At 38.0% G+C, this 27,651-nt stretch overlaps 1 protein-coding gene and 1 long non-coding RNA gene across 3 annotated transcripts; one reads left to right on the forward strand and one right to left on the reverse strand.

The window, feature by feature from the left end:
• Window positions 1–1,130: 1,130 nt before the first annotated feature.
• LOC137737025 (spatacsin carboxy-terminus protein) lies at window positions 1,131–27,651 on the forward strand. 2 transcript variants are annotated; one of them, XM_068476372.2, is made up of 26 exons: window positions 1,131–1,317; window positions 1,540–1,734; window positions 1,816–4,047; window positions 5,243–5,318; window positions 6,264–6,386; window positions 6,754–7,000; window positions 8,432–8,908; window positions 8,984–9,169; window positions 9,304–9,600; window positions 9,960–10,604; window positions 13,895–14,294; window positions 14,403–14,521; window positions 14,744–14,914; window positions 16,778–16,966; window positions 17,163–17,723; window positions 17,832–17,891; window positions 17,989–18,317; window positions 18,513–18,945; window positions 19,823–20,290; window positions 21,772–21,888; window positions 21,985–22,106; window positions 22,188–22,920; window positions 23,840–24,094; window positions 25,609–25,791; window positions 26,167–26,508; window positions 26,752–27,651. In XM_068476372.2, exons 2-26 carry the CDS (start codon window positions 1,551–1,553, stop codon window positions 27,499–27,501), a joined length of 9,699 nt encoding a protein of 3,232 aa, XP_068332473.2. In that variant the 5' UTR covers window positions 1,131–1,317; window positions 1,540–1,550; the 3' UTR covers window positions 27,502–27,651. The 2 variants fall into 2 exon arrangements, with proteins under 2 accessions (XP_068332473.2, XP_068332482.2); XM_068476381.2 differs by having other exon boundaries at window positions 1,153–1,317; window positions 1,544–1,734.
• On the reverse strand, window positions 14,274–18,096 carry LOC148690581 (uncharacterized). Its single transcript, XR_015956409.1, has 2 exons — window positions 16,397–18,096; window positions 14,274–15,211 (listed from the first exon to the last, which is right to left on the reverse strand). It is a non-coding gene; the product is annotated as an uncharacterized LOC148690581 (long non-coding RNA).

A 27,651-nucleotide genomic window follows, 5' to 3' on the forward strand; every position in this document is an offset into this window, starting at 1 on the left:
TGGACAAAATGAATCTCCAATGAATCGGAAGGTAAGTCCCTGAAGTATAGAGACTTACCAAATACTTGATGTATGTACCCACATATAGAGACTGTACCATGTGCATACTTGAAGTGTACCATGTGCATACTTGAAACTAACCGTAAAAGACATAATATCAACGTTAGTACTCTTCCAAATCATGTTCTTCTAGCTTAGGATAAGTATTTTCACCCTTTGAAATATCACCATCAGATTCTGTATAGTTGTTGGTCCTCCCTTAACTTAGCAGCCAAAAGTGCCTTGAGTTTTGTGAACATATTTTCATCATCATTATGTAAACCCAATAGAGCTCTCAGTTATTCATTCTCATGTTGCAATTTGAGGAAACCATCTAACAAAAGCTTGATCTGAGATCTCATATCAGTTAACTCGGAACTTAAGGTTATAGAAGAATGCAACCAGAGGTATCCGTACAAGGAAAAACACCTACACCATTAACAGATTTTCCCTTCTTTCCAAGGTTTTCAACCATGATTCCAAACTCATTATCCAATGACACATGTATAGAGTCTGGTGGAGTACTCCTTGGATCAACTTCTCCCTCATTTCATCCTTCTTTTTCTTCATGTTTTCCTTTCATAATAAAATAGAAACAATAAAGTGTGATTTTTGTCAAACTTGAAGATAGGAAAATAAAAGTAACCTACTTTTAAAAAAAAATTTATATTCACATTCATATAATTTTTATAAGATAGTGCTATCTGCATTTTCTTTTACTTCTCACTACACCCTTTTTAATTTTAGACCGATCGCATGAACTAAAGATGATCAGTAAAAAAATATTAATAAGGATGTCTCAGAAGTAAAATAGGTATGTGAATAAAACTATCCTTTAACCACAACAAGTGGCCTTGTGGTAGGGACGCGAACTGCATCTCCCAATAAACAAAAAAAATATGGGAGGTCCCGGTTTTGAAACTCTGAATTAGTGAGTTTGCTTGACCTTTGCCACAGGCAGAGTGGTGACTTATCACCACTAGTGGTCTCCTTTTCAAATAAAAAAAAAAAAAAAAACTATCCTTTTTATAACGGCGGTTGAGCACAGGAGCAGTGTTTCGATCATAGCGTATGAATTGACAATTATGCCCACGCTAGTCTGTACTTCTTCGGATTCTGGGTTGGCTGCTTGCCTGAAAGCTCCAAAAACCAGAAACTGTCCTCCTCGGTCGGGACTCGGGAATTGAAGATCTCAGCTCTTGGAGAATATTTTCCGGCGTCCTTCCGAAACGATGCTGGCCGGCGATTGAGAAAACCGCTACGCTCCGTTCTGTACAAGTTAGTTTTTTTTTCCTTTTGGTCATCAATACATACATGTTCGATTGAAAATTGATGATCCTGTTCCTGTACCTGTTGCTGCATGCACCAAAACCTAAAAGGGAGAGGAATTTGATGCATACAGGAGTGTGATTTTCTTGTGCTCTGTGTGTGTGTGTGTTATACCAAAACATAAACATAAAATTGAACTTCCGATTCCGATTTTGATTTGTCGACTTGAAGGAAGGATCGCAATGGATTTGTCATTGGTTGATAAGGGACCTGCAGCGGCTTCTGTTCTGCAGCTACAGAGATGGGGCCCTTCTCTCGCCCACCTAAACCTTTCCGAATTTCGCCAAGCTTTTATTTCTCCAACGAGACAGCTATTGTTGCTGCTTTCTTACCACTCCGAAGCCTTGTTTATTCCTCTACTTAGCGGTGATTCCTTTTACCTTTACTGTGTTGCTGGTTCCCAGTTCTGTTACCGGGTTTAATTTCTCTTATTGTAATTTACTGCAGGGGACTCTACAACTGGTAGTAGTAATCTGGAGACTGGCTCTGGTTTCTGCTCACAACCATTGACACCCCCTGGCAAGTCAGATTCAATAGGGGATGATTCTGTTCTAGATTTTGATAATGATTTCACTTTTGATAGGGAAATTGCAAGATCCGAAAACTACCCTTTTGTTGGTGATGTTAACTCTTTGGCTTGGGGTATCTGTGAGGATAATTATGATCAGAACAAGGATGCTTTGTTTAGTGAAATTTTGTTTGTATCTGGCAAGCAAGGTCTGGTGGTACATGCTTTTGTTGAATCCACCCGAAACACTGATGTTGACAGGAATGCACTGCATGGTGAGTATGTCCAGGGGAGGTGGGTGGAATGGGGGCCTTCTGCCTCCTTAGTTGAAAATACGGTGGTGGAGGAAGCTACCAGCTTGAGTGTTAATGCCACTGGAAATATTGATTTAAACAGAGCCAATGGAGACGGTGAAAGTCCCCATAACAAATGTAATGTGCCTGGGAACGATGAGTTGCCAAAAGGCGTTGCTTCTAAGAAATGGTTGCAATCTTTTCTGACAAAAGTTGAAACTGTTGAATACAATGGTAACATATTGACCAAGTTCCCAGAAAAGTCATTGTTTCCTTGCTCTGCGAAAGTCGTTTCATTTGGTTTGTTTAATAGTAATTTACCATTTCTGGACTTCCTTTCTAACAGTGATTCAGTGTCAAATGAGTGCACCCAGGAAACCATTCAAAAGTCAGAGAGTGATAACTCTATAAATACACATTTGACTTCATCTGGTCCGCATTTCAAATCTGAAATTTTGTCTAATATTTTTGGTTTTGGAATGAACTGTTTATACAAGTGCTCCAGAGTGTTTTCAAGCAATTCACATTGCTTTATTGGATTTGTTTTCACACAGGTTGATCCTGTAACTTTGAATACTAGTGATGAAAGTGAAATTACTAAGAAAAATAATGTACTTCTGGTTGCTAGATTAGATAGGCGGGGAATTCAGTGTGTTTCCTCAGTGAAGCTTGACGAGTGTCCAATTATTGGCTCAGTGGTACAATGGACAGACTTCCAGTTTTCTGATAGCCTTCTTATTTGTCTAAATGCATCTGGCTTAGTTGTTTTCTATGGAGTAATGTCCGGTGAGTATGTTGCACATTTAGGTATTTCACAGACTTTAGGACTCAACCCTCAGTTGGATTTTCATAAGCAAGGAGCATTGCCTCTAGGTTCTGAGAAGCACAGTACTGAATTTGATGGAGTTGATGACAAAAGAGTTTTGCAACATGGTGATTATTCTGATAGGAGAATGTTTAAAAGGTTGATTGCTGCTTCACATACCTCCCTAATAGCTGTTGTTGATGATTATGGTGTAATATATGTGATTTCAGCTGGTGACTATATACCGGGCATGTATTATGAAAATGAGAAATTACTTCCACATATTCAGCAGCAAAGGCTAGGCATGTTGGGTGGTTGGGAGGTTGGTGGTTGTGATATAGGTCACCAAAGGGTATATTCTAACATATCTGGTTCACAGAATTCTATTGTTCAATCCATGGCAAATGACAGATCCTCTTTCCCGGATGATTGTGGAAGTAATGTGCTTAGAAACCAAGAGTTGGACCGTAAGCAAGAAGGGAAGGGATCCAGCTCATTTTTGGGTAGATTTTCTGCTTCAAAATTAACAGATCATAAGCCTTACTACTCTGAAAATAAGCCACACTTGATGCGCAAGATCTTTCTTCCCCCACATAAGTTTAGGGAATATGATCCTATCTGTTTCTCTCCATTAGGAATTACTCGGCTTGTTAAGAACCGGAATATGATGAACCCGAAGGGTTCTCACATTGTTCATCTCAATCTGCACGCTGAGTTCGTAGTTTGTGATGACAACTTTTTGAATACACGGTGTGAAATGTTTTATCTCCAAGGGAGGGAAGAAGCCTTTATTGGAGAGGCAGTGGGCTGCACTTTCCAGGGATGTTTTTATTTGGTAACAGAAAGTGGTCTTTCAGTAGTGCTTCCTTCTGTATCAGTCTCATCAAATTTTCTTCCTCTTGAAGTTATTGGGTGTGGGCAGTTGACCAATTTGGGCACCGGAGATAAAGTTAAAAGCACAAGGGAAATGAAAGAATCTCAACAGCTTTGGTCACCCTGGAATGTTGAAATTTTGGACAGAGTCCATTTGTATGAAAGTGCTGAAGAGGCAGATCGCTTGTGTTTGGAAAACGGTGAGGATTTAGTTCTCTGCATAACTTTTTAGCTTTTCCTTATATAGCATATACCACATATGAATATTTGTAGGAGAAAACCTATCTTTTAACCTCATATCCTTTATGATTTGGTGTCCATACTACTGTGCCGGATTTGCATTCATGTTATACTTATAATTGTTTCATGGTCAGCCGACAAATGGTTAATTGACCACTAATGCATTATATTTTAAATTACCATGCATCTTCTCTCTATCAAGGTCGAACTTTTCACATATGTAGAGAACGTACTCTCAGTGGTTTGATAACTAAGCACAGAGGGAATAAAGAATTTATCATTTTTTTTGGAGGTTAATAAATCAAACAAACAATAATGAACCACAACTCTAGCTTGCTATAACAAGGCTAAGGAAACGAATTAGGACCTGCCTCTTGTTTTTTTCTAGATTAATAATTAAAAATGTAAATTAATTGCTGCATATTAGAAAATAAAAATGTCTCATATTGTGAGGACATTTCTGTATACATGCTACATGTGTGTGACATACATGTATACTAGATGTTAATTCTCCATGGTATGAAAAAAAATTCTCTTTAACCATTTTTTATCATCCTTCTGATATTACTTCCCTAAAAATAGGTTCGTCTTGAAACTTTCGAATCTTTTGCCTTCCTAGGCCATCTACCAACCTCACACCGCAAGACCATGTATAAATCCTCCACTTTTCCGTTTGTATTATCCCCTCATTTGACCATTTACATTTATTTATCATCACCGACACAGTACTTAAATCTTCTAGCATTAACAACTAAATTGATCCCTCCTAGAAAGGAAAAGGAGTTGTGCCACAAACTGCAAACGTGAGATATCCACTTCTTCCCTTCCAACTACCAAACCCCATATCAAAATTCAACTCCTTGACCAACCTACTTAATGGAGTGTTTCATGGTGTTAACTTCTTATGTCTTTAATTAGCAGTACATTAGCAGCTATTATAGATGCATTTTAATATGGCGTTGCAAAACCAAGTTGTAACTTGTAAATTTGTAATTATAGAAGGACCAAAATACAAGTAAGGTCACATGACCAACTTTTTTTCTTTTGGTTTCTTATTTGTTTCTTATAGAAATATATCGGATATGGGAAATTTCATAGAGTTTCTGCATCTCAAGGCATGTTGAAATAAATTCTGAGCAATCAATGCCATGTCAGGATGGAACCTGAAAGTATCTCGGATGCATCGACTTCAGTTGGCATTGGACTACTTGAAATTTGATGAGATAGAACGGTGTGATTCTCTACTTTTAGATTCTGCATTGTTGTTGCTTCCTATGGAAAATGATCTTCTGCATTGGGATTCTTGCTTGTGTATTTTGGATCATGCTATTTGAATATGTTTTTCTGTACATTTCTGCATTACATATGCTGAAGGTAGGGCATTAGAAGGTTCTGAAACAGGTAGGTCTTGTAGGATAATATGTAAGAACTTGTTTTCTATTATCACAACTTAGGTAGCCACATGATTTATAAACTGGCAAAACTGCATTCTTTTCAAGGTCATTTACACTTTGTACCCTTGTAGTTTGAGTGAAATTTCACTCTGGTGCCTGATAATTCAATTTGGTATATTTATACCAAGGGATTGCACAATGTAGCAATGTTGATTTCTTAATTTCTACCTCAAGTCAAACAAATTGGGTATAACATGACAACCATCTGAACCAATATATGGTGTAATCAAAGGACTCAAAATTACGTTCTTTGTACAACTTAATACGCAGCAACTTCACAGCTGGTAACAACAAAGGGGATACCAAAAGGGTGGGCAATATCCCCTCTCATGTGTGATTGTGGAGGTGTTGCAGCTGCTGTGTTTGGTGAAACATATTTTTATTCCTTTTTTCACCTTTTAATTGTTTGATGTGGGTGACTTGCCTTTACTAATCTGTTTGACAGAACGTACAAATTAATAGGAGGATTAACATTACTAGGATGTGTAAACTAAGACCCGTTAGAGGGGAATCAGTAAGATTACGCCCCTTTTCACTTGACTTAGCAAAGAAAATTGCATTAACAAGTTCTGGTAATCTCGTAGCTGCCAACTGAACTGATAACCAATCTGCTTCAACAACTCTTTCTCACCATCTGCTTGTTTTTGTGACAAAAATCAGAATGAATGCTTCTCTCATTCCTTTATCATGAATATTTAATCTTTCATTTTGGTGTTGGACAGATCATTAGAAATGCTTGTTGGTGTCAATTTGGCAGAAGAAGGAGTATTAAGGTTACTCTTTGCTGCTGTGTATCTGATGCTTCATAAAGTTGGCAATGATAATGAGGTTTCTGCTGCATCAAGGTAGGTTCAGTTACCATTTTGCATTGGTGGATGTTCTGAGTGATGTTTGTTCCGTTTCTTACTCAAGTAACTAAACGACACATTAGCTGTTCAAATAGACCTCAAGGGTAATGTTTTTGGTAGCGACTAATCTTATTTCCATGTATTTTTTCAATACTGCTAATCAAATTGAAGTGTTGTGGACACATGATGTTTTATATCCAAGAATTGTTCATGGTTTTGATTCTTTGTGCACCTTTTGCCTGGCTTGCCTTTTCTTTTTGGTATATGCTATGATTGGAATGACCATACACGTCTCATATATATTTTTACAATGGTCTTTATACTTAAGCTTGTGGAACTTATTTTGTTCATTCTTGTATTTCAGGCTTCTTGCGTTAGCAACTTGCTTTGCAACCAAAATGATTCGTAAGTATTGGTTGGTTGAACATAAGAAAGATGCATATGAATATGATAGGACCCAGATGCTTTCACTTCTGCCAGTTTTACCAGAAAAGGTACAAGATGAAGTGGAAAATTCAAGAAGACTTTGTGAGATGGCTCAATTTTTGGAGATAATACGAAACCTGCAATCTCGACTTGGTTCAAAATATAAGAGACCGGGCAGAGAATTGGTAAGTCATCTCTTTCCTCTCCAGATTTTAGTTGGAACCACATTTGTTTTTCAATATATGTAGGGTAATGTTCTTTCCAAATGTCCAGCATGTTATGTTGCCAGTGAGTTCAGGCCAATTTGACCAAATAATAAAAGAAGAAAACTCTAAATTCTGAAGCTACTGATGCCCACAAAGAAGCCCCAAAAATGCACCTTTCCCATAAGCACTACCCTCCTTTTCTTTCCACCAAAAAACTTAACCTTCCCAGGGAGATGGGTATCGCTTGGGTATCCCGAAGAATTGTTAACTTCTTTTCAGTGAGTCCCATTCTCCGTCATGGATGGGGAGGAAAACCCAGGGTTTTGTTCGGCTGTATATTTCACAGTGTGTTGGGTTTTTTGGATGGAGGGAAATCAAAGGATCTTTGAGGATTATGGTGTAGCATGCGGAGACATGGGATAAAGTTCAGTTTCTATCAGCCCTATGGACCACAGTTTCTAATGAGTTCTCTGGAATATCGCTTTCCTTGGTTTGCTTAGATTGGAAGGCGGCTCGTCGCTACTCTGACTCTGTTTTTGTTTTAGGCTGCTTGTTTTTTCTTAGTTGTTTTTTTTTGTTGCTTGTTGTGGTTGCGGTGTTTGGGCTGGTCTGCTGGACCACCCTTTTCGTTTGCCTTTTCTGTCCTTATTAAATTGTCTCTTTATAAAAAATGAATGGACCAATATAACCCTCCTCCAAATGAATGGACCAATATAACCCTCCTAAATTAACTGATCCCACAAGAAAAGCCACTGGACAATGCAACAACAAATAATCCAAGCTTTCTGCAGCCTTTCTACACTTAATACACCTATGGGGAGAAAGAGAAACAAAGGGTTGCCTAAATTGCAACAAAGCACAGGTATTTAACTATCCATGAGACATTATCCAACACACGTACCTTTAAAGGAACTTTAACTTTTCAAGTCACAATGAGGGAGCAAAGAGAGAGGCAAGTAATCCATTAGGTGTTTTGATAGAGACTTACATGAAAAAGAAGAGGGGCATAGATCTGGGAGGTTGATATCAGATCTTTTGGTTATCATGGAAAGAGTGGGATAGGAGAGTTTTCATTTTGTGGTGCGGAGCTGGATCGTTTATGAGCTGGGTCCCTTTTGGGCTTCGCTGTGGTCATCTACTGCATCGTAGTTGTGGGAGTTGTCTTTTTTCCTGTTATTCCTTTCAGATTGGAGTGCAGCTGTTCTGTAATTTGTAGGCTTCTCTACGTTCATGTTGTTTTTCATTAGTTTAGGCTGGTACTTGTAGCTGATATTAACTTTGCATTCGAGGTCCACTTTGTTTTACCTTTCTTACGCATAAATGTTTTTTTATCCTTAACCTATTAGGGAAAAAAAAAAAAAAAATCATATTTTCCTTACTGCAATTAATGTAAGTAATATATTATTACAGGTGGACAGTGGGGAAACATCGGCACTACTAGACAATGGTTTATCACAGGATGAATCTCAGTTGATAGTTGTTTCTGTAGACCCCGTATCTTTGGAGACATCAGAACAACAAGACTTTCCTGTATCTACATCTGCCTTTAACTATTCTGAGAATCTTGCATTGACACCTGTGGATCCTGCAGTGCATTTGGACCCGGAGGATTTGAGTGAAGTATCTCTTGTGCCACGAGGGGGGTTCTTAGAGAAGAAAATTCTTCCCTTGGAAAATCCCAAAGAGATGATAGCACGCTGGAAAATAGATAATTTAGACCTCAAGGCAGTAGTCAATGATGCTTTACTCACTGGTCGTCTCCCCTTAGCAGTTCTTCAACTCCATCTTCATCGTTCAAGAGATTCAGTTCCTGGAAAAGAGCCTCATGATACTTTCACTGAAGTCCGTGATATTGGAAGAGCTATTGCTTATGACCTATTTTTGAAGGTAGCTTATTGATGCTTAGCTATATGAAGATATTGTCTTTTATGTTTCAGCAATAATATACTTGACGACCTGCAGGGTGAATCTGGACTTGCTGTGGCCACATTGCAAAGGCTTGGAGAGGATGTAGAAGCTAGCCTCAAGCAGTTATTATTTGGTACAGTAAGAAGATATTTACGAGTGCAAATCACTGAAGAGATGAATAGATATGGCTACCTGGGCCCATACGAGTGGAAGATATTGGATAGGATATCCCTCATTGAGGTACGTAGACTTGTACTAAATGTCTTTCTTACCTTACGAGCATATCTGGTATGATTTCAAGTACCAACCAGATGATTCCCTTTGCAGTTTATAAACTTACCTTATCATTGTTTATTTAAACTTTTGTGGTGTAGAGACTTTACCCTAGCAGTAGTTTCTGGAAAACACTTCACGGACGGCAGAAAGAATTCATTAGAATTCCAGCCTGTTCAAGTTTGCCTAAGAGATATTATTTGCGCCTGTTGCATTCACATGCATTCAACAATTCTACCATTGAGTGCGATGACATTGATGGAGTTGTTTTTTGTTCATGGGCAAATGTCAATGAAAATCCTTCTGTTCGTATGGTTGATGAAGATAGTGCTTATGCTGGATACTGGGCTTGTGCTGCTGTATGGTTTAGTTTCTATGACCAAAGAACCATTGAACGGGTAAGCCACTCTTCCTATTTCTGTGTCCATATACATATAGTCAGATGTAGGTACTTCAAATTGGTCTTTGTAAAGGTTCTACACGTGCTGAAACTCAAGTGTAATATCCTATCCATCGAATTTGTGGTTGGAATTTAAGCTTCTTTGGAACATGATGGTTGAAAAAGTTTCCAAATAAGCTTAACTAAATATTACATATGATTTATATAGAATATTAACTATGTCCACTTTAGAAATCCCTGAATCTATAAGGTCTTTTCTTGTGTTCCTGTGTTTTTCTTGACAATTCTTCTATTTTCCATGATTGGAAAACCCTGATTGATTAAACTTCATAAGCTTATAAATTTATTTTAATACAGATAGTCTTGGATCAGCCATCTTTTATGGGTGTGCATGTATTGTGGGAATCACAGCTTGAGTACCATGTATGCCACAGCGACTGGGAGCAAGTCTCTAGACTCCTGGACCTTATTCCACCACAATTTTTAGCAGTTGGAAGCCTCCAAGTCAGCTTGGATGGGTTACAGCCTGTTTCAAATGTTGGATGCAGTAGGGGATCTGATTATGGTGCTTACCTGTGCTCTATTGAAGAATTGGATGCTGTCTGCATGGATGTTCCAGAAATCAAAGTTTTCAGGTTTTCATGTCATAATATGTCCTCCATATGGTTAAGGATGCTAATGCAAGAGAAACTTGCGAGAAGCTTTATTTTCTTAAAGGAATATTGGGAAGGCACTGCTGATATATTACTTCTGCTTGCCCGTTCTGGCTTCATTACTAGCAAGTATGAAGTACCTTCCAAGGATGATAAGATTGAGAGTTTATCAGTCCCTCAATTTCCAGATGAACGTGGAAAATTTCATGTCGGGACCTTGCAAGCCTTGCATAAGCTACTCATACATCATTGTGCGCAGTATAACTTGCCATACCTTCTGGACCTTTACCTGGACCAGCATGAGTTGTTACAAGATAATAATTCATATGCATCATTACAGGAAGCTGCGGTAAGTTCAAAGATATGCAGTGAGCTTCTCAAAGCTGGTCTACTCTAACTGAATTTCCTTTTATCTACTCTATTGGCTGTTATTTTGTTTATGCTATTACATTGGTTATGTCTACCTCTTAATGCACTTTGTATCACTTTAGGCTATATTTGGGAGAGGGATTTCCAAATCACTAGGGATTGAAGCCAAGTTAGTAAGGAATGGACCACAATATGTTAGATAGAGGAGATTAGAAATGAACTTCATGAGCATTATAAAGACACGTATGAGAGATTATAAATGACTCCTTCCAAGTGGTTATTTGCAAAACCCTCTCACATGCCCTTATAATTTTCTATTGCAGTCTTACATTTTGTTGCCCACGCCTTACTAATTTGGCTTCAATCCCTTGGGACTTTGGAGGTCCCCCACCCCATAGATAGCTTAGTGATAAAATGCAATTTGTTTCTTTTTAAAGTACAAATTCGGTCCCTAACATTTACAGTTAGATGCTTAGTGATAAAATGCAATTAACTTTTTTCTATTTATAAATAGAAGGAATTGTAACCCCATGGTCCCCATTAGAGGAGTAATATGGAGCATCTTAAGAGTTTACTACTATATGATGTTTCTCTAGTATTGTTGACAAGACCTATTCATCAATAAAGCCTAGATTTTAGAAATTATTGCCCCATTACAGCATTAAATACGTAACTAGATGCATTTGCAGCAGTTTGGTTAACGTCTGTATGGAAGCCCAGGACTAAGCTTGCTGGCTGAAGTCCAACAGTGAGGCTTTTTTGGTGGAAAGAGGAATGCCATTGTAAAATGTCAAAAAGTCAATCCAAGAGTATATGTCAAGAGTTATTAGTAGTCAATGTATTTGGTCTAATGAAAACTCAATCTCATTGAAGTTTTCTAAGAGTTTACTACTATAGGATGTGTCTCTAGTATTTTTTGTATTATAAACAAGTCTTTTACCTATTCCTAGGAGTCTTAAGCAGTTCCATTTGAAACCTATGAAGAAAGTAAATTCTGGATTAATGAAACCAACTGTTAACCTATGAAGAAAGTAAATTCTGGATTAATGAAACCAAGTATTTCTATAAAGGCGTGTGCCCTGATATCTCACTTACTTTAGCGTCTCTTATATTATTCTCTATTGAGCTAATTGCTTTGAAAAAGGAGAGATCTTGCATCAGTTGTCCTACTTTCTTATCTCTTGTTGTATATGTCAACTGGAAAGTAGCCTTGGGACATTCTAGATGCTTCTGTATCAATTGTCCTACATCAAAACCACCAAACTTTTATAAAAGAGGACATTATTTTCAGATGAGCCAATAACACTAGACATGATTACCCCATTCAATATAGTTCCTTGATACCTTTATTAGTTTTCATAGTCAACCATTAATTGTTTACACAGAGCTAAGTACTTGCACATTACTCCGTATTTAAAGAATTCATTCAGCTCAAGTCATTGAATACATGTGACTTCTAGTTATTTGATGCCAGTAGCTCTTCCTTAGACCATAATAAATCAGCAAATAAAACTAAATGGCAGTTTTCAAATTCAGTCACCCCTTTATTTTAAAAAAATTTAATTTCTCCAATTTCTAAAGCACAAGGTCCTTAACATCTTTGTGTGTACATTTTAATATGTTGGTACTGATGACTGCATTGCAAATTTCAGTTCACCAAAGTCAAACAGCCTCACCTCTGTATTAATTGCAATAATTGGTGTAGAAGCTTTCACAACATCCCTTGCTTCAGATCTTTTTTTTGGTAACATATTTTTTATGGGGTAAAGGCCTTGCTTCAGATCTTTAATTACCTTACCTCATGAAATTTTTGACAAGATGTCCTCTGGCCTGTAAGACCTGAATTGCAATGTCTAAAGCTTCTTTGAAGGAAAAAAAACAGCCACTAAAAAACTTCGTCTAAATATAAGACAGCAAGAACAAGACTCTAAGACACTGTGTTCCAATCAGACAGGTAACAGGAAAAGAGTAGCCCTCTTAAGACACTGTTTTCCAATCAGACAGGTAACAGGAAAAGAGTAGCCCCACTGAAATATTGAAGCTCACAAGGATTCTCAAATCGGACTCTCCCAAATATTTTACACCTACTCCCCCCTCTCATAACATTTTTTTTTTTTTTTTTTGGTGGGGTGGGTGAGGGTGCCACATTACAGTTTTGCAAATACTTATTTCTTTAGATTCTTCTGAAGTTCCTCAGGTTCTCTTAGTTCATTCATCCATGATCCACAACAAACAACAAATCTATGCCACTGACACTGGTAAGTAAGATGTGGTGTCAGGTTCCAAACCCTTAAAGCACCTATCTAGAAATCGCTAATGTTTCTTGCCCCCACACTTTATAGGGTTTGGCTGTGAGCCCCAGTTTAATAGATGTGTCAGAAAGCTGACAAGTGAAGTCCTGGGTTATTCAAAAAACTAAAAACATTTTCTGACGTAGGGTGTGGGGGAGCTAATTTATGTTTTACTTTTATAAGGAACAAGGCATTCATTATAAAGTGAAAGAAAGTACGGCAAAGGGAACAGAACAAGGTGTACTGCATATAATCTCAAAATCAAGATTTCTCCTTAAATCTAGATTGTACGGCAAAGGGAACAGAACAAGGTTTACTGCATATACTCTCAAAATCAAGATTTCTCCTTAAATCTAGATTCTCAAGGAGAAACTTAGGAAATTTAAAATATTGGAAAACACCACTAATGTTGATAAAATATGATATCCATTTTTTGATAATCTGCTGACTAATTTTCTCTCTATTCATAAGTAGTTTACTGAAACCCCTCTTAATTCCTCCACATCATTTGGTTGTTCCAACAAAGCTAATTTGTGGATTCTATAATTTTTATTTTTTAAGGAGTCATATTTGACTGACATCACTTTACAGCTGTGACCACGATTGTTTTATGTCTATTAAACTATTTGGGGTAGTTGTTAAATACTTCGTAGTTTGGATGAGAAAACGACCCTATTTTCCAATTCATTATGATTTTGGTACACTATTGTGTAATTTTGGAATAAATGTTGCAAAACTTGATATTTTCTATTTTTAACCTCTGCCAATTTTCTTGTTTCATCCATCATTGGGGAGGCAGCAGTGTTAGAAGTCACCTAGGCTAATGGAGAGTTGTTTTCCTGCCACTCTTCTAAATTGCTTCATGAGCTCTATTCGATAATGTATCATATATGCGGTCCTCTGACTTCCCCTTTACCTTCTTATTATTGTCAAAAACACCATGCATGTCTCATATGTTTTCTGCAATGCATTCATACAGGGAGATTGTGAATGGGCAAGATGGTTGCTCCTCTCTAGGGTAAAGGGGTGTGAGTATGAAGCATCATTTTCTAATGCTCGCGCGATCATGTCACGCAATCTAGTTCCTGGAAGTAACCTAAGCGTTCCAGAGATGGATGAAATAATTCGTACCGTTGATGACATTTCTGAAGGAGGGGCAGAATTGGCAGCTGTGGCAACCTTAATGTATGCTTCTGTCCCAATTCAAAGTTGTCTGAGTAGTGGTAGTGTAACGAGGCATAGCAGCACATCAGCCCAGTGCACACTAGAGAATCTTAGGCCTACTCTTCAGCGTTTCCCTACATTGTGGCAATCATTTGTATCAGCATGTTTTGGGCATGATCCCATTTCCAGTTTTTGGGGGCCTAAGGCAAATAATGGTAAGCTTTAGCTACCCTGTTTTGCAGCAGTAGAGCACTTTTAGTTCTTTGATAATTCGTTTCATTGTTATTTACTATTGACAATTTTGCCCATTCAACTCTTTTCAGATTATATAAATTGGCGCTGCAAAATATTTTTCTCTTCTGGATGTGATACATCACTTCGACAAATGCTGCCATGCTGGTATCCTAAGCCTCTACGGAGACTGATTCAGCTTTATGTGCAGGTCTCTTATTGTTGTTTATCATGTATCAATGTATTCCTTTCATTATTTATGGCCACGTTTGTGCGCACACACAAATTTCTCTTTACTCTTGATTACTGGTCAACTGTGACTTGAAATGGCATGTTATTTGCTCCATACAGATTCTCCTGTGCTCATCACTTGTTAGTGGTGTATACTTATTTGGATTTGGTTGTTGTATCATATACTTGCATGATATTGCAGGGTCCTCTTGGATGGCAAACAGTGTCAGGTCTGCCAATAGGAGAAGGTTTGTTACACAGAGATGCAGAGTTTTTCATAAACGCTGATGAGGATACTGAGTTCAGCGCAATCTCCTTGGAAGCTGCCATCCAAAAACACATTCAGGAGGAACTCTATAATTCTGCGCTTGAGGTATCTGTATGCTTTTCTCGTGTTAACAATTATTAATATTACCCATATCAGACTAATTTTAGCTTCCATCATCGAATATTAGCCGTTAAAGATAGTTTTGTTTGACCATGTATTTGCCACAGTGGCTTTGTTGTTGTTGTGATTTGAACTGCAACTTATCTGTCCTCTAGTTACTAATTAGACTTTCTTGCTTGCATATCGTCGTATTTAATCTAGTGAAGTTGGGGGAAATTGGTTTGTTGACTCATTTTTTTTTTCCTCAATTTGAATGGTAGATGTATATTTTACTGAGTGGTACTCAATGTTTTAAAGAACTCGCCTCGGGGTGCGCCTAGGCGCCCTTGAGGCTGGGCGGAGAGGCAAACGCCTCAGTTTTGCTGGAGTAGGCGAAATGCTTCGCCGGAGACGCCGAGGCGGCGGAGGCGCGCCTCAAGGCGTCTGGACGTTTTTTTTTTTTTTTTTTTTAAACTATCCAAACCCAAAACAACGTCGTTTGGGTAAGGATTTTCAGTCTTCACCCACCATACCTTCGAATTCGACCCATTTTTCTGCCTCTGCCTTTTGCCTTCTGCGGCTCTGCCTTGCTTCTTCTACTCCCGCGCGCCAGAAGCCCAGAGGCTCAGAACATCGGTGTCGCCACACCGCCACGCCGCCGTCACCTCAGCGCCATCAGCCCAGCCCCAGCGCCGTCAGCAAGATCCCAAAGGTTACGGTTTCTGAAATTAGGGATTTATTTTCTGGGGAAGGGGTTAATAGTTTTCTGGGGTTAATGGGGATTTAGTTTTCTGGTTTTGCATTTTCTGGGGAAGGCCGAAGGTGCTCTGCGAGAGAGAGACAGAGAGAGAGAGGAAGAAGCAGAATAGAAAACAGGGGACAGACAGAGAGAGAGAGGAAGAAGCAGAATAGAAAACAGGGGACAGAGCCCATGGTTTTATGTCTGTGTGGCTGCCAAACTGTTTTGCACTTATAGTCTTATACCATAAACTTAATGCTTCTGCCGCCATAAATTGTGTCCATGTGCACTGCCATAAATTGGCACTTAGATAAATTGTTAGAAATTGTTAGAAATTGGCACTAAAGGGTTAATTGTTAATAAATTAATTAAAGGATTAATTTATAAATTAATTAATAAATTGTTAGAAATTTATTTAGATGAAGAGGATTTAGATGAATGATTTATATATTTGTTTGTATTTTGATTTATATGAAGATGATTTGGATGAATGATTGTTTTCTTTGTTTGTATTACCTTTTGAATGATGAATTTTGGTGATATTACCTTTGAATGATGAATTTAAATGATATTATCTTTTGAATGACTATGGATTTGAATGAAAAATTGAGAATGGATGTTTATTTTACATACTATTATTTTTTAATATAAAAAAAAATTAAATCCTGTAAGGCTTCGCCTCACGCCTAGGCTAGGCTTCTCCTCGGACGCCTCGCCCACGCCTCACGCTTTTAATACATTGGTGGTACTACAAAATATATTTCTTAAAATGGAAGAGCAAGGGGCTGTGATTAACGGTCTTTTTTTTTATTTTTTATTTTTTTTTATGTTTTTTTAGTTTTGCTGAGGAATCTGTTATTCATTCTATTGCTTCGTTTATTCATGTTTGTTTTGGTGGGTATATCTTTTTAAAATAATTTCTTAACTGAATTGTTGCATTACTGTTCTTTCTGAGTTAACACAATTTGTAGGATTTCATTTTGATGATGTTGGTACCATTGTACAACTGCTCAAATATATATTTGTTGAAACGTTAAAAGAAAAAAGAAAAGAAGAAAAACCCTATTTATTGCTTCTCTAGTGCTTTTACAATGTTCTACCTCTCATCTTAGTAGTTTTTTTGACGCCAGGAAAACTCACTTGGCTTGGAGCACCATTTACATCGTGGACGTGCACTAGCAGCTTTTAATCATTTACTTACTGCGAGAATTCAAAAACTAAAGTCAGAAAGGCAAGCACATGGACAAACAAATGTTCAAGCAGATGTTCAAACACTTCTTGGACCTATAAAAGAAAGTGAAAAGTCTCTTCTTGCATCTGTAAGTTTTAGTTTCTTCTATTCCAGTGTTATACTTTTGGTGAATGATAATTACTGGTATAGAAATATTTAACTTTGTATTATGGATGATTTTCTTCTTGTCTAAATTTATTTATTGCTGAGCCCTCGCTTTCATAAAAAGATTAAACGCTTACTTCGGATCATGCTTTGAAGTTTGTTATTTTGCTCTATTGTAGGTTGTGCCATTTGCAATTATGCATTTTGAGGATTCTGTGTTGGTGGCATCATGTGCTCTCCTCCTGGAGCTTTGTGGCTTTTCTGTCAGCATGCTCCGCATAGACATTGCAGCCTTGAGACGGATATCTTCTTTCTACAAATCGAATGAAAATATTGAGAGCTTAAGGCAACTTCCAACCAAGAGTTCTGAATTTCATGCAGTTAGCCATGAAAGTGATATAACAGTATCTATCGCTCGAGCTCTAGCAGATGAATATCTGCACCAGGATATTTCAAGAAATAGTAAGCAAAAGGGTACTCCAAATGTAGCTGCTGGTAAACAATCTTCACGAGCTCTCATGCTTGTTTTACATCACTTGGAAAAAGCTAGCCTTCCTCAAACGGTGGATGTAAAGACATGTGGTTCTTGGCTTTTGAGTGGCAATGGTGATGGAATGGAGTTAAGATCTAAACAGAAAGCTGCAAGCCATCACTGGAATTTAGTTACAGTTTTTTGTCAGATGCATCACCTTCCCTTGAGTACAAAATACCTTTCTGTATTGGCAAGAGACAACGATTGGGTTTGTACATATTATCATATCATAATTGTCATTAATTACAAAACGAATCTGATTTGTGAATACAAATTTTTTTAAACTTGGATCCCTTCCTCTTTTTGTCTCTTTAAGGTCGGATTTTTGTCGGAAGCTCAGATTGGAGGATATCCTTTTGATACGGTGGTCCAAATGGTATATATTACTGCTAATTTAAAACGTATTATACAACTTGATGTGAACCAGACATATTTAATGATATTGTACCATTTCTCATTATATCATTTTTCAGGCATCAAAGGAGTTTAATGATCCACGTCTCAAAATTCATATTTCAACAGTTTTGAAAGGCATGCAGTTAAGAAGAAAAGCTAGCTCCTCCTCATATATAGATACTACAGAAAAGAATAGTGAAGTGTCCTTTCCAGAAGAAAACATTTGTGTCCCAGTCGAACTCTTTAGAATATTAGCAGAATGTGAAAAGCAGAAATTTCCTGGAGGGGCCATTTTGTTGAAAGCGAAGGAGTTGTCCTGGTCAATTTTGGCAATGATTGCCTCTTGCTTTTCAGATGTGTCTCCGATATCTTGCCTAACAGTATGGCTGGAAATTACTGCTGCAAGGTTAGTGCTGATATTCATTTACAATTGATGATTCTTCCTGGATTATGTATTCATTTAAAACTATATCTATATGAATATTTTTATGTTGCGACTCACTGACTCCGCACTTGGTTTAGATATTTTTGTGATATGAATTTCTCAGGTGTCATTACTGATGCATTATTTTGCTTCTGACTGCAACTTTATGCTCCACAGGGAAACTTCTTCTATTAAGGTGAATGATATTGCTTCCAGAATTGCAAGAAATGTTGGAGCAGCCGTAGAAGCTACTAATTCCCTTCCAGCAGGAAGTAAAGGCATGTGTTTTCATTACAATAGGAAAAATTCAAAACGAAGGCGGCTTTTGGAGCCCATCTCAAGAGATCCCTCAGATGCTTCAATTTCTAATATTTCAAATTCTCTTCCGTGTGCAAATATATTTGATTCCCCGGGCCTTATTTCTAAAGGAGAAAGAAAGATAGAACTTGGGGAAAGTATGAATGTTTCCAGTGATTCTGAGGAAGGGCCTGCTTTGCTGTCCAAGATGGTTGCAGTGCTTTGTGAGCAACACTTGTTCCTGCCTTTGTTAAGGGCATTTGAAATGTTCCTTCCGTCATGTTCTCTCTTACCTTTCATACGTGCTCTCCAGGTTTGTAAATAAAATAAAAATCAATAATCCCTTCCATCTGTGATTTTTCATTCGAAGAGGGTTCCTCCTTTCAATAGGCTATTTCAGAGGGATTTTTTTTTCCTGTCCTTTGCTTTTAGGCTATGTTTGAGTGAGGGATTTCTATTTCCCAAGGGATTGAGGTCAATTTAGTGGGAAATTGATTAGAAAATGTTTGTTAGGAGGGATTAGAAATGCCTGATATGAGCATGCGTTTGTAATGCCTGGTTTGCAAATCCCTACTTGGGAGGAGTCATTTAAAAATATCTCTCACATGCCCTTGTAATGCTCATGGAGGGCATCTCTAATCCCTCATTATTTTGCTGTCCATTTCTTAATAACTTAGACCTCAATCCCTCTGGATCTGGAAATCCCTCTCCCAAACATAGCCTTAAGGATGTATAGTTGCTGTTACTTGAGACTTTATGTTGTCCGATGCAACGTGCTGCTCCTAGAGCTGCTAGTATGTGTGGACAGTTCATATCTGTCTCCGATGATCAGCAATTGGCATATGGTTTGCATTGTTTATGTTAGAATTTCTTGGTTTATCCCTGGTGAAGTTCGAGCTGTTAAGCTGTGCGCTGACATTGTCATGCTTTACTACTCTTTCTCAGCATGATAGAAATCATGAATGCATACTTGTTCATAGATTAAATAACCATGTGCTATTATCAATATTGAAGGATTTTTATTGTCTTTCTTACTGTCTTTTAGATGGAGGGGATTCGTTCAATATTGTTGAAAGGTCTTCGTTGATTTATAAAGATTTTGACATTGTTCAATTGATATCCTGTTGCTTCTGGAACTGAATAGATGGGTATGACAATGTATAAATTTTTTCTTTTTTCTCCCACCTCAGGCATTTTCACAAATGCGCCTATCTGAAGCCTCAGCGCACTTGGGTTCATTTTCTGCCCGAATTAAAGAAGAATCAACACGCCTGCCAGTAAATGTTGGACGAGAAGCGCAGATTGGTACATCATGGATCAGCTTCACCGCCATTAAAGCTGCAGATTCAATGCTTTTGACATGTCCATCTCCTTACGAGAAAAGATGTTTACTGCAACTGCTTGCTTCAACTGATTTTGGTGATGGAGGGTCCGCAGCAATATACTACCGACGTCTTTATTGGAAAATTAATTTAGCAGAGCCATTATTACGCAAGGATGACACTTTACATCTTGGGAGCGAGACTTTAGATGATGTTTCCCTTGCAATGGGACTGGAGAATAACAGGCACTGGGAGCAGGCACGGAACTGGGCCAGACAGTTGGAGGCCAGTGGTGCACCTTGGAAATCTGCTGTTCATCGTGTAACTGAAAATCAGGTATTCTTTGAATTTAAATACTAATGACTTTGTGCAATTAGGCACTGCTGTAGAATTTGCAACAACTGTTTTGGACTTTGAGCTGCAGCTAGGCTAGTTGGTTGGTGGCTGGTAAAACTATATTAATTGAGTTGATTTCTGCATTCTTTGATACTTTAAATCAGCCCAGGTAAGGGCCTTTTGTTTTGAAGCATGACAGTTTTGGGTAGAGGCCTGCACAAATCCTGATTGGCCAGTTCTATTTCATAACTTAGACATCAACTACATGGTATTGCAATTGGTGGTGGCCATCTAGTGACATGGCAGAGTAAGCAGCAGTCATTTGTGGCCAGATCTAGTGTGGAAGTAGAATTTAGGGCCTTACAGTGTGTGGACTACTGTGGTTGAAGATCTCGATAAGAAATTTGAAGATTGCTCATAGGGACCCGATGAAGCTATGTTATGACAATTAGGCAGTTATCAGTATTGCTCATAGGGATCCAATGAAGCTATGTTGCGACAATTAGGAAGCTATTGGTATTACTAAACATGTTGAGATTGATAGGCACTTTATTTAGGAGAACTTAACTGAAACTGTGATTATTCTACATTCTTGTATACATATATCATCTCCCAAGGGTCTGAAAATTTTGAACCTATGTCTCTAGTAAGTTTCTACAGATGCCTGATTGGTGTTAGATATGGTTATATTTCCTGGATATCTGCTGTAATAAACAATTGGATAGTATGGAAATAGGAGAGGATGCACCTTCTAATCTTATTTATAACTGTTTTTAGTTTCCAAAAATTGGATAGTTCCTTGACAATATTGCACATTGCAACCCATCTACTGAGAACCATGACTATTTTTGAGAAAAATAAAAAGGTTTAAAAGAGCATATGGAGATACCTCATGTACGCATCAGAACTGTATGGGTTATGTTGAGAGTGAATCCCACACTGGGGAAAGGAGGAAGCTTTGCTGATGCTTACAAGTATTTGGGCTACTCCCCATATTGCCAATTGGTTTTGTGTTGTCCACATGCTAGGCTTGATAATGCGCCACACGTGAGGGGGCGTGTTGAGAGTGAATCCCACTTCGAAGGAATGAGGGACCTTGCATGTGCTTATAAGTAGTTGGGCTACTCCCCATATTGTCAATTGGTTTTATGGTGGAACCCCAACGTTCTTCAGGTCATCTATCCTAAGCACACTATAATTTATAGAAGGAAACTAGGAAAGGTATGGGTTAGCTATCAGTATTAATCAGTTGACAGATAATGATTGATTATCTAGTAAGGTTGGTTGCAGGTATTTTCTTTGTTTATGTTTTCTTCAAAATTTGTAATATGTATGTATGCTTTAGGTTCCCTTGGTCAAAATGTGATCCTCGGTTAAGGAATGTGAACATGGTAATATTACATCACCTAAATCCTGAGAATATTCTGACCTCTTTCTGACCTCTTTCTCCTTTTTTTTTTTCCTACTGTTTACCAATTTAGGCTGAATCAATGGTAGCTGAATGGAAGGAGTTTCTTTGGGATGTTCCAGAGGAGAGAATTGCATTATGGGGCCATTGCCAAACGTTGTTCATCAGATACTCTTTCCCAGCTTCACAGGTACTTTGTCCTTGTATTTGAAACAGTTTTGAACCAAAATTCATTTACAGTCTCTTGTTTATTTTGTGAGAGTATTTGCTATGATGTGGTTTCCAGGCTGGGTTATTTTTCCTGAAACATGCAGAAGCTTTGGAAAAAGATCTTCCAGCTAGAGAGCTTCATGAGCTGTTGCTGCTTTCTCTACAATGGTTAAGCGGGATGATAACCCTGTCCAGTCCGTACGTTACATACAACACATTTTATTTAATTGTTATGTCTTTGTTTAATAACTTCACTAATTGGGGTAATCAATTTTCCAGAGCTTATCCACTTCATCTTATTCGAGAAATCGAGACTAAAGTGTGGCTCTTGGCAGTAGAATCAGAAGCACACATTAAGGATGAAGGAGACTACAATTTAAGCAGTTCTAGCCGTGACCCAATTATGAAAAATAGCTCCAGTATTATTGACCGGACTGCATGTCTAATAACAAAAATGGACAATCATGTTGGTACATTTAAGAATAGAACGGTTGAGAAACATGATCTAAGAGAAAATAACCAGGCACATAACAAGAACTATGTATTAGATACTAGCTTTCCAATGACCACAGGGGGGAGTACAAAGACTAAGCGGAGGACAAAAGGCTACGGGCCGTTAAGACGGCCACCACTTGATGCGGTCGAGAAGCACACTGATCTTCATGATGGTTCCAACCCTCCCAACGTTAGAAGTGATTTACAATCTCAGGACGAAAATATAAAAATGGAAATGTCTTTTTCACGATGGGAGGAAGGGGTAGGACCAGCAGAGCCAGAAAGTGCTGTTCTTTCCTTATTGGAATTTGGACAAATAGCAGCTGCAAAGCAACTCCAGCATAAGCTATCTCCAGATAAAATCCCATATGAATTTGTAGTTGTGGATGCTGCATTGAAACTTGCAGGAATGTCTTCAAGTAAGAAAGTATCCTTATCAATGCTAGATGAGGAGGTGCGTTCTGTTATGCAATCGTACAACATACTGAATGAACAGCATCAAGTTGACCCAGTGCAGGTTATTTTGCAAATCTGCCCTTCTCTCATCTCTCTCTCCTCGTGCACGCTATGTTTTTTTCTTTTTTTTCTTTTTTTTTTTTTTTTTTTTTTTTTTGGTTTTGTTCATGTTCTCTTCGCATGTATAAAGTGTAAATTCCGTGCTAGCAACATATGCTGGCACAGGCTCTAAATCAGGCAAAAGCTTTTAGTTAAGCCACTTCTGCAACTGTTACATTGCTTTTGTTCCTTGCTTCAGAGACTGATTTTTCTAAATAATGACAGAGCTGCCACTGATTTTCTTTTCAACCCTCAGTTCTTCACACATCACAGCGTGGAATTTCCCATCAGACTTTTCATCCTGAATTGCAACTTCTTGTGTCTAATATAGTCGGTTAATTCATTATCTGGGATTATGGTTATCTAAAGTTTTCTTTATTGGAAGCTCTATTTGGTACTGGTCAACTTGTCTATATTTATTTTTTATTTCCAGCAAGATGTTTGTGCTTTTTACTTCATTGGAGCATATTTTCTGATTCTTACTGTGCTGCAAGTTTCAGTTTTTGGGGACCCTATTCCATCATATGATTTGAGGAAGATGGAATAAAATAAAATTTGGACTTCAGTTGCAGCTCTGTAATTAATTAGAAAAAAGTAGTTTTCAAAACAAGAAAACAAAAGCAATATCAAAAATGGGACGTGTGACTTAATCAAAAGACTTTGAATGATTGAGCACCTGAGCTAATACTCGGTTGCTAGCACGGCTCAAGTAAATACTTGGTTTTTTAATTTGGAACTTTTAGTTCAAGCTCAATAGCTTTCTTAATGGCTATTTGTGGTCTACCCCTTCTTTCTCTTCTAACAGAGACCCAATATTGTTTCGGTTACTTGGATGATGCTCTTAATGTCCTTAAATTAACGTGATATTCTGAATATCGAAGGTTTTGGAGAGTCTTGCAACCAATCTTTCTGAAGGTTGTGGGCGTGGAATTTGCAAGAAGATAATAGCAGTCGCCAAAGCTGCAACCATCTTAGGCATTTCATTTTCCGAGGCATTTGATAAGCAGCCAATTGAATTACTACAGCTACTTTCCCTTAAAGCACAGGAGTCATTTGAGGAGGCGCATCTCCTTGTAAGAACTCATTCAATGCCAGCGGCCAGTATTGCTCAAATTCTTGCAGAATCCTTTCTAAAGGTTTGTTTAAAAATATTTACCTGTTCGCTTGTTTTATGTTCAACTGGTTTTTTTTTTTTTTTTTTTTTTTTTTCTGTTTTTGTTTTTTTTTGGGGGGGGGGGGGGGGGGGGTGTGATGAAGTCAGCATTCGTGGTGTTAGACACATTCGTTGTCTCATTGTGAACAGAAAATTTGTGTATATCCATATACATATGCAAAACGTGTAGTATTGTTGAGATTATGAATCCCACATTATGGAATTAAGGGACCTTCCATGTGCTTGTAAGGGGTTGGGCCACTCCCCTAATTTCCAGTTGGTTTTAGGGTGGAACCTAAACTTCCTTCAAGGGTATATATAAATACATGAGAAATGGTGACTTGCCAAAACAAAATACTATCTGTGTATAAACCACCCCACCCCCCCTTTCCCTGGCACACATTCAGGCATGATTCGCATAATTGTGAATCTAGAAAGTTGCTTATATATCCGGCAAATTATATTTTACCATTGTTGTTGTCACCTTTACTTGAACCACTTCCATAGTCTATATAATCGTGAGCTGAAAAAAAATGGTTCTCGTGTGCCAACAGTAATTTAATTGACAATACAATAAACAGTCTAGAAGACAACACAAGTGCTGAACCCTAATTGAACTATCTATAGTTCCCCTTCAATAAGTATGTTCAACAGTTTTCATCTTTTAGATTTTTATAAATTTCTCTTCCTAACGTGTTTGTTTTTTCTTCTCTCTCTTACTCAATTTTGATTGGTTATTTTCTGGGTGTTACGTTATCCAGTTGATTTGGTAATGAATTGATTTCAAAGAAAGCAAAGACAAGCCATCTATCCCTTCTCTGTCAATTACTGTATCGTATTTGTATCAAATTTTTTACAATAACTCTTGTTGTTAGGAAATCTCCACAGCTGTAATTGATAATCAATTTGGTTCGCATACAAGATGTGTAGGCAAAAAATTGAAAATTCAAATATCAAACCACTTATTAACCATTGACAGTATAGTTTTTAATATTTTATGTAACATATATTGTAACTCTTCTATAATGATGGCTGTGTTAGCAGCTGTCAAATGAATTTAGGTTTCAAGTCTTGAGGTTTTTGTAACTTGGCTCTATTTGAGAGGTCCAGTATTTTACTTGAGGCTAGATATTCAGATTGTGGATACAGTATCGACACTTCATAATTATCTTTGGTATTAATAAAAATATTTTTCTTTTCAGGGTGAAAAAATAAAGTTGTAGCTTGTTGTAGGACCCTTTAGATTTACACTTTTCTTCTTAATGCGTGATTAATTTTTCATTTTCAATGTAATTTTTTTTATTAGTAAGAAAATAGCTTGAATTTGGCTTGTGTATTTCTTGAATCTTGACCTGTACATGAACACGTACATGATTCACTTATGGAATATAGTTTCATTTTGGATTTTGACTACGCTTTGTGCAGTATGTTCTACCTAATGGTAGTTACATTTGGACAACAAAATGGCTTTAAAAGTATGTCAAAATTATGTTTCAGGGCTTATTGGCTGCTCATCGTGGAGGGTATATGGATTCTCAAAAGGAAGAAGGACCTGCTCCTTTATTGTGGAGATTTTCAGACTTCTTGAAGTGGGCAGAGCTTTGCTCTTCTGAGCAAGAAATTGGACATGCATTGATGCGTTTGGTTATTACCGGACAAGAAGTACCACATGCCTGTGAGGTACTGATATATCTTGATGTTATTGTTGAGTCTGAAAAGGTTACGCTGTCAAACAACGAGCCCGACAATATTAAGCCGAACATTTACAATCAAACCATCACGTATTGAATCTATTTGTTGTCTTCCTCTTCTTCTTATTCGAATCTTGGCATATGTGGATTGTAGTAGTCTAAACAAACAATTAAACCTGATAATGTCATCAAAATGCCTTAATTTGGAATGACTCCACCCAGAGGGTCCCTTAGAGTGAGAAGGGGAAACTAAGAGAGTGGACACAGGAAGATTATTGAAAAGGATCAATTATTGATACGGTTAATTGGACCATCTTTCATGTTCAAGCGCTAATGCTTTTTTGGCTTTCAATCGTGTTTTCAGGTTGAGCTTCTAATTTTGTCCCACCACTTCTACAAATTATCATCTTGCCTTGATGGAGTTGATGTTCTTGTAGCCCTCGCAGCTACTAGGGTAGAAGCGTATGTCTCTGAGGGTGATTTTTCATGTTTGGCCCGTCTCATAACTGGAGTAGGAAACTTCCATGCCCTCAATTTCATTCTTGGAATTCTGATAGAAAATGGTCAACTGGATCTCCTTCTTCAGAAGTATTCTGCTGCAGCAGATGCAAGTTCTGGCACTGCTGAGGCTGTTAGGGGGTTTCGAATGGCTGTTCTCACATCACTCAAGCATTTCAATCCAAATGACCTTGATGCCTTTGCTATGGTTAGTATATGCAGTCTTGATTTCTTGCGACCCTTACGGCTTATATGGTACAGTAAATTTTATGTGGAAAATTCTCATTAAAGAGTGTTATTAAGCCAACGTAATACTTGATCAATTATATGTTTGATATTTTAGTACTGGATTGCAGCTTAATCCAGGCTATAAAATAAATTAATAGCCTACATATGTCTCTGAAACAACTATCTAATACAAGAGCTGTTATCTTTATACGATTTTTGTCAGGTCTACAATCATTTTGACATGAAACATGAAACGGCTGCTCTCTTAGAGTCACGAGCGGAGCAGTCATCTGAGCAGTGGTATGGCCGTTATGACAAGGATCAGAATGAAGATCTTTTAGACTCTATGCGGTTTTACATTGAAGCTGCTGAAGTTCACAAATCCATCGATGCTGGCAACAAAACACGCGCTGCATGCGCTCAGGCTTCCCTTGTGTCCCTTCAAATTCGAATGCCTGACTTCCAGTGGCTGTACCGTTCGGAAACCAATGCCAGGCGGGCCCTTGTTGAACAGTCTCGTTTTCAAGAAGCCCTCATTGTTGCTGAAGCCTATGGCCTTAATCAGCCAAGTGAGTGGGCTTTGGTACTTTGGAACCAGATGCTGAAACCGGAAGTAATGGAAGAGTTTGTGGCTGAATTTGTGGCCGTTCTTCCTCTCCAGCCTTCGATGCTTGCTGATCTAGCAAGATTTTATAGGGCAGAGGTGGCAGCGAGAGGGGACCAATCCCAATTCTCGGTTTGGCTAACGGGGGGAGGGTTGCCAGCTGAATGGGCCAAGTATCTGGGGAGGTCGTTTAGATGCTTGTTGAGAAGGACGAGAGATTTGAAGCTGCGGTTACAACTGGCTACTGTGGCTACTGGCTTTGGGGATGTCATCGATGCATGCATGAACGCATTAGATAGGGTTCCGGACAATGTTGGACCACTTGTACTCAGGAAAGGTCATGGTGGCGCTTATCTCCCGCTAATGTGAGTCACTTCATTAATTCAAACCTCAGGAGGATTTTGTATATTCGGGAGAGTCTCTGTCTGTAAATTATTTAACAGGTTTGCGAGAAAATTACGCCATGTTTTGTAACCTATTAAAAACACTTGTTTGGTATGAAATTCAAAATTGCTTTTA

The sequence above is a fragment of the Pyrus communis genome, chromosome 15 (assembly GCF_041283825.1).
Source record: "Pyrus communis isolate YQ-2024b chromosome 15, ASM4128382v1, whole genome shotgun sequence".
Lineage (NCBI taxonomy): Eukaryota > Viridiplantae > Streptophyta > Magnoliopsida > Rosales > Rosaceae > Pyrus > Pyrus communis.

Bases quoted from the DNA above. Each gene is read 5' to 3' on its own strand.
- LOC137737025 (XM_068476372.2), top strand. From the start codon at position 1,551: ATGGATTTGTCATTGGTTGATAAGGGACCTGCAGCGGCTTCTGTTCTG. The intron at 6,387-6,753 runs GTAGGTTCAGTT...CTTGTATTTCAG, and splicing joins GAGGTTTCTGCTGCATCAAG to GCTTCTTGCGTTAGCAACTT. The intron at 10,605-13,894 runs GTAAGTTCAAAG...GCATTCATACAG, and splicing joins CATCATTACAGGAAGCTGCG to GGAGATTGTGAATGGGCAAG.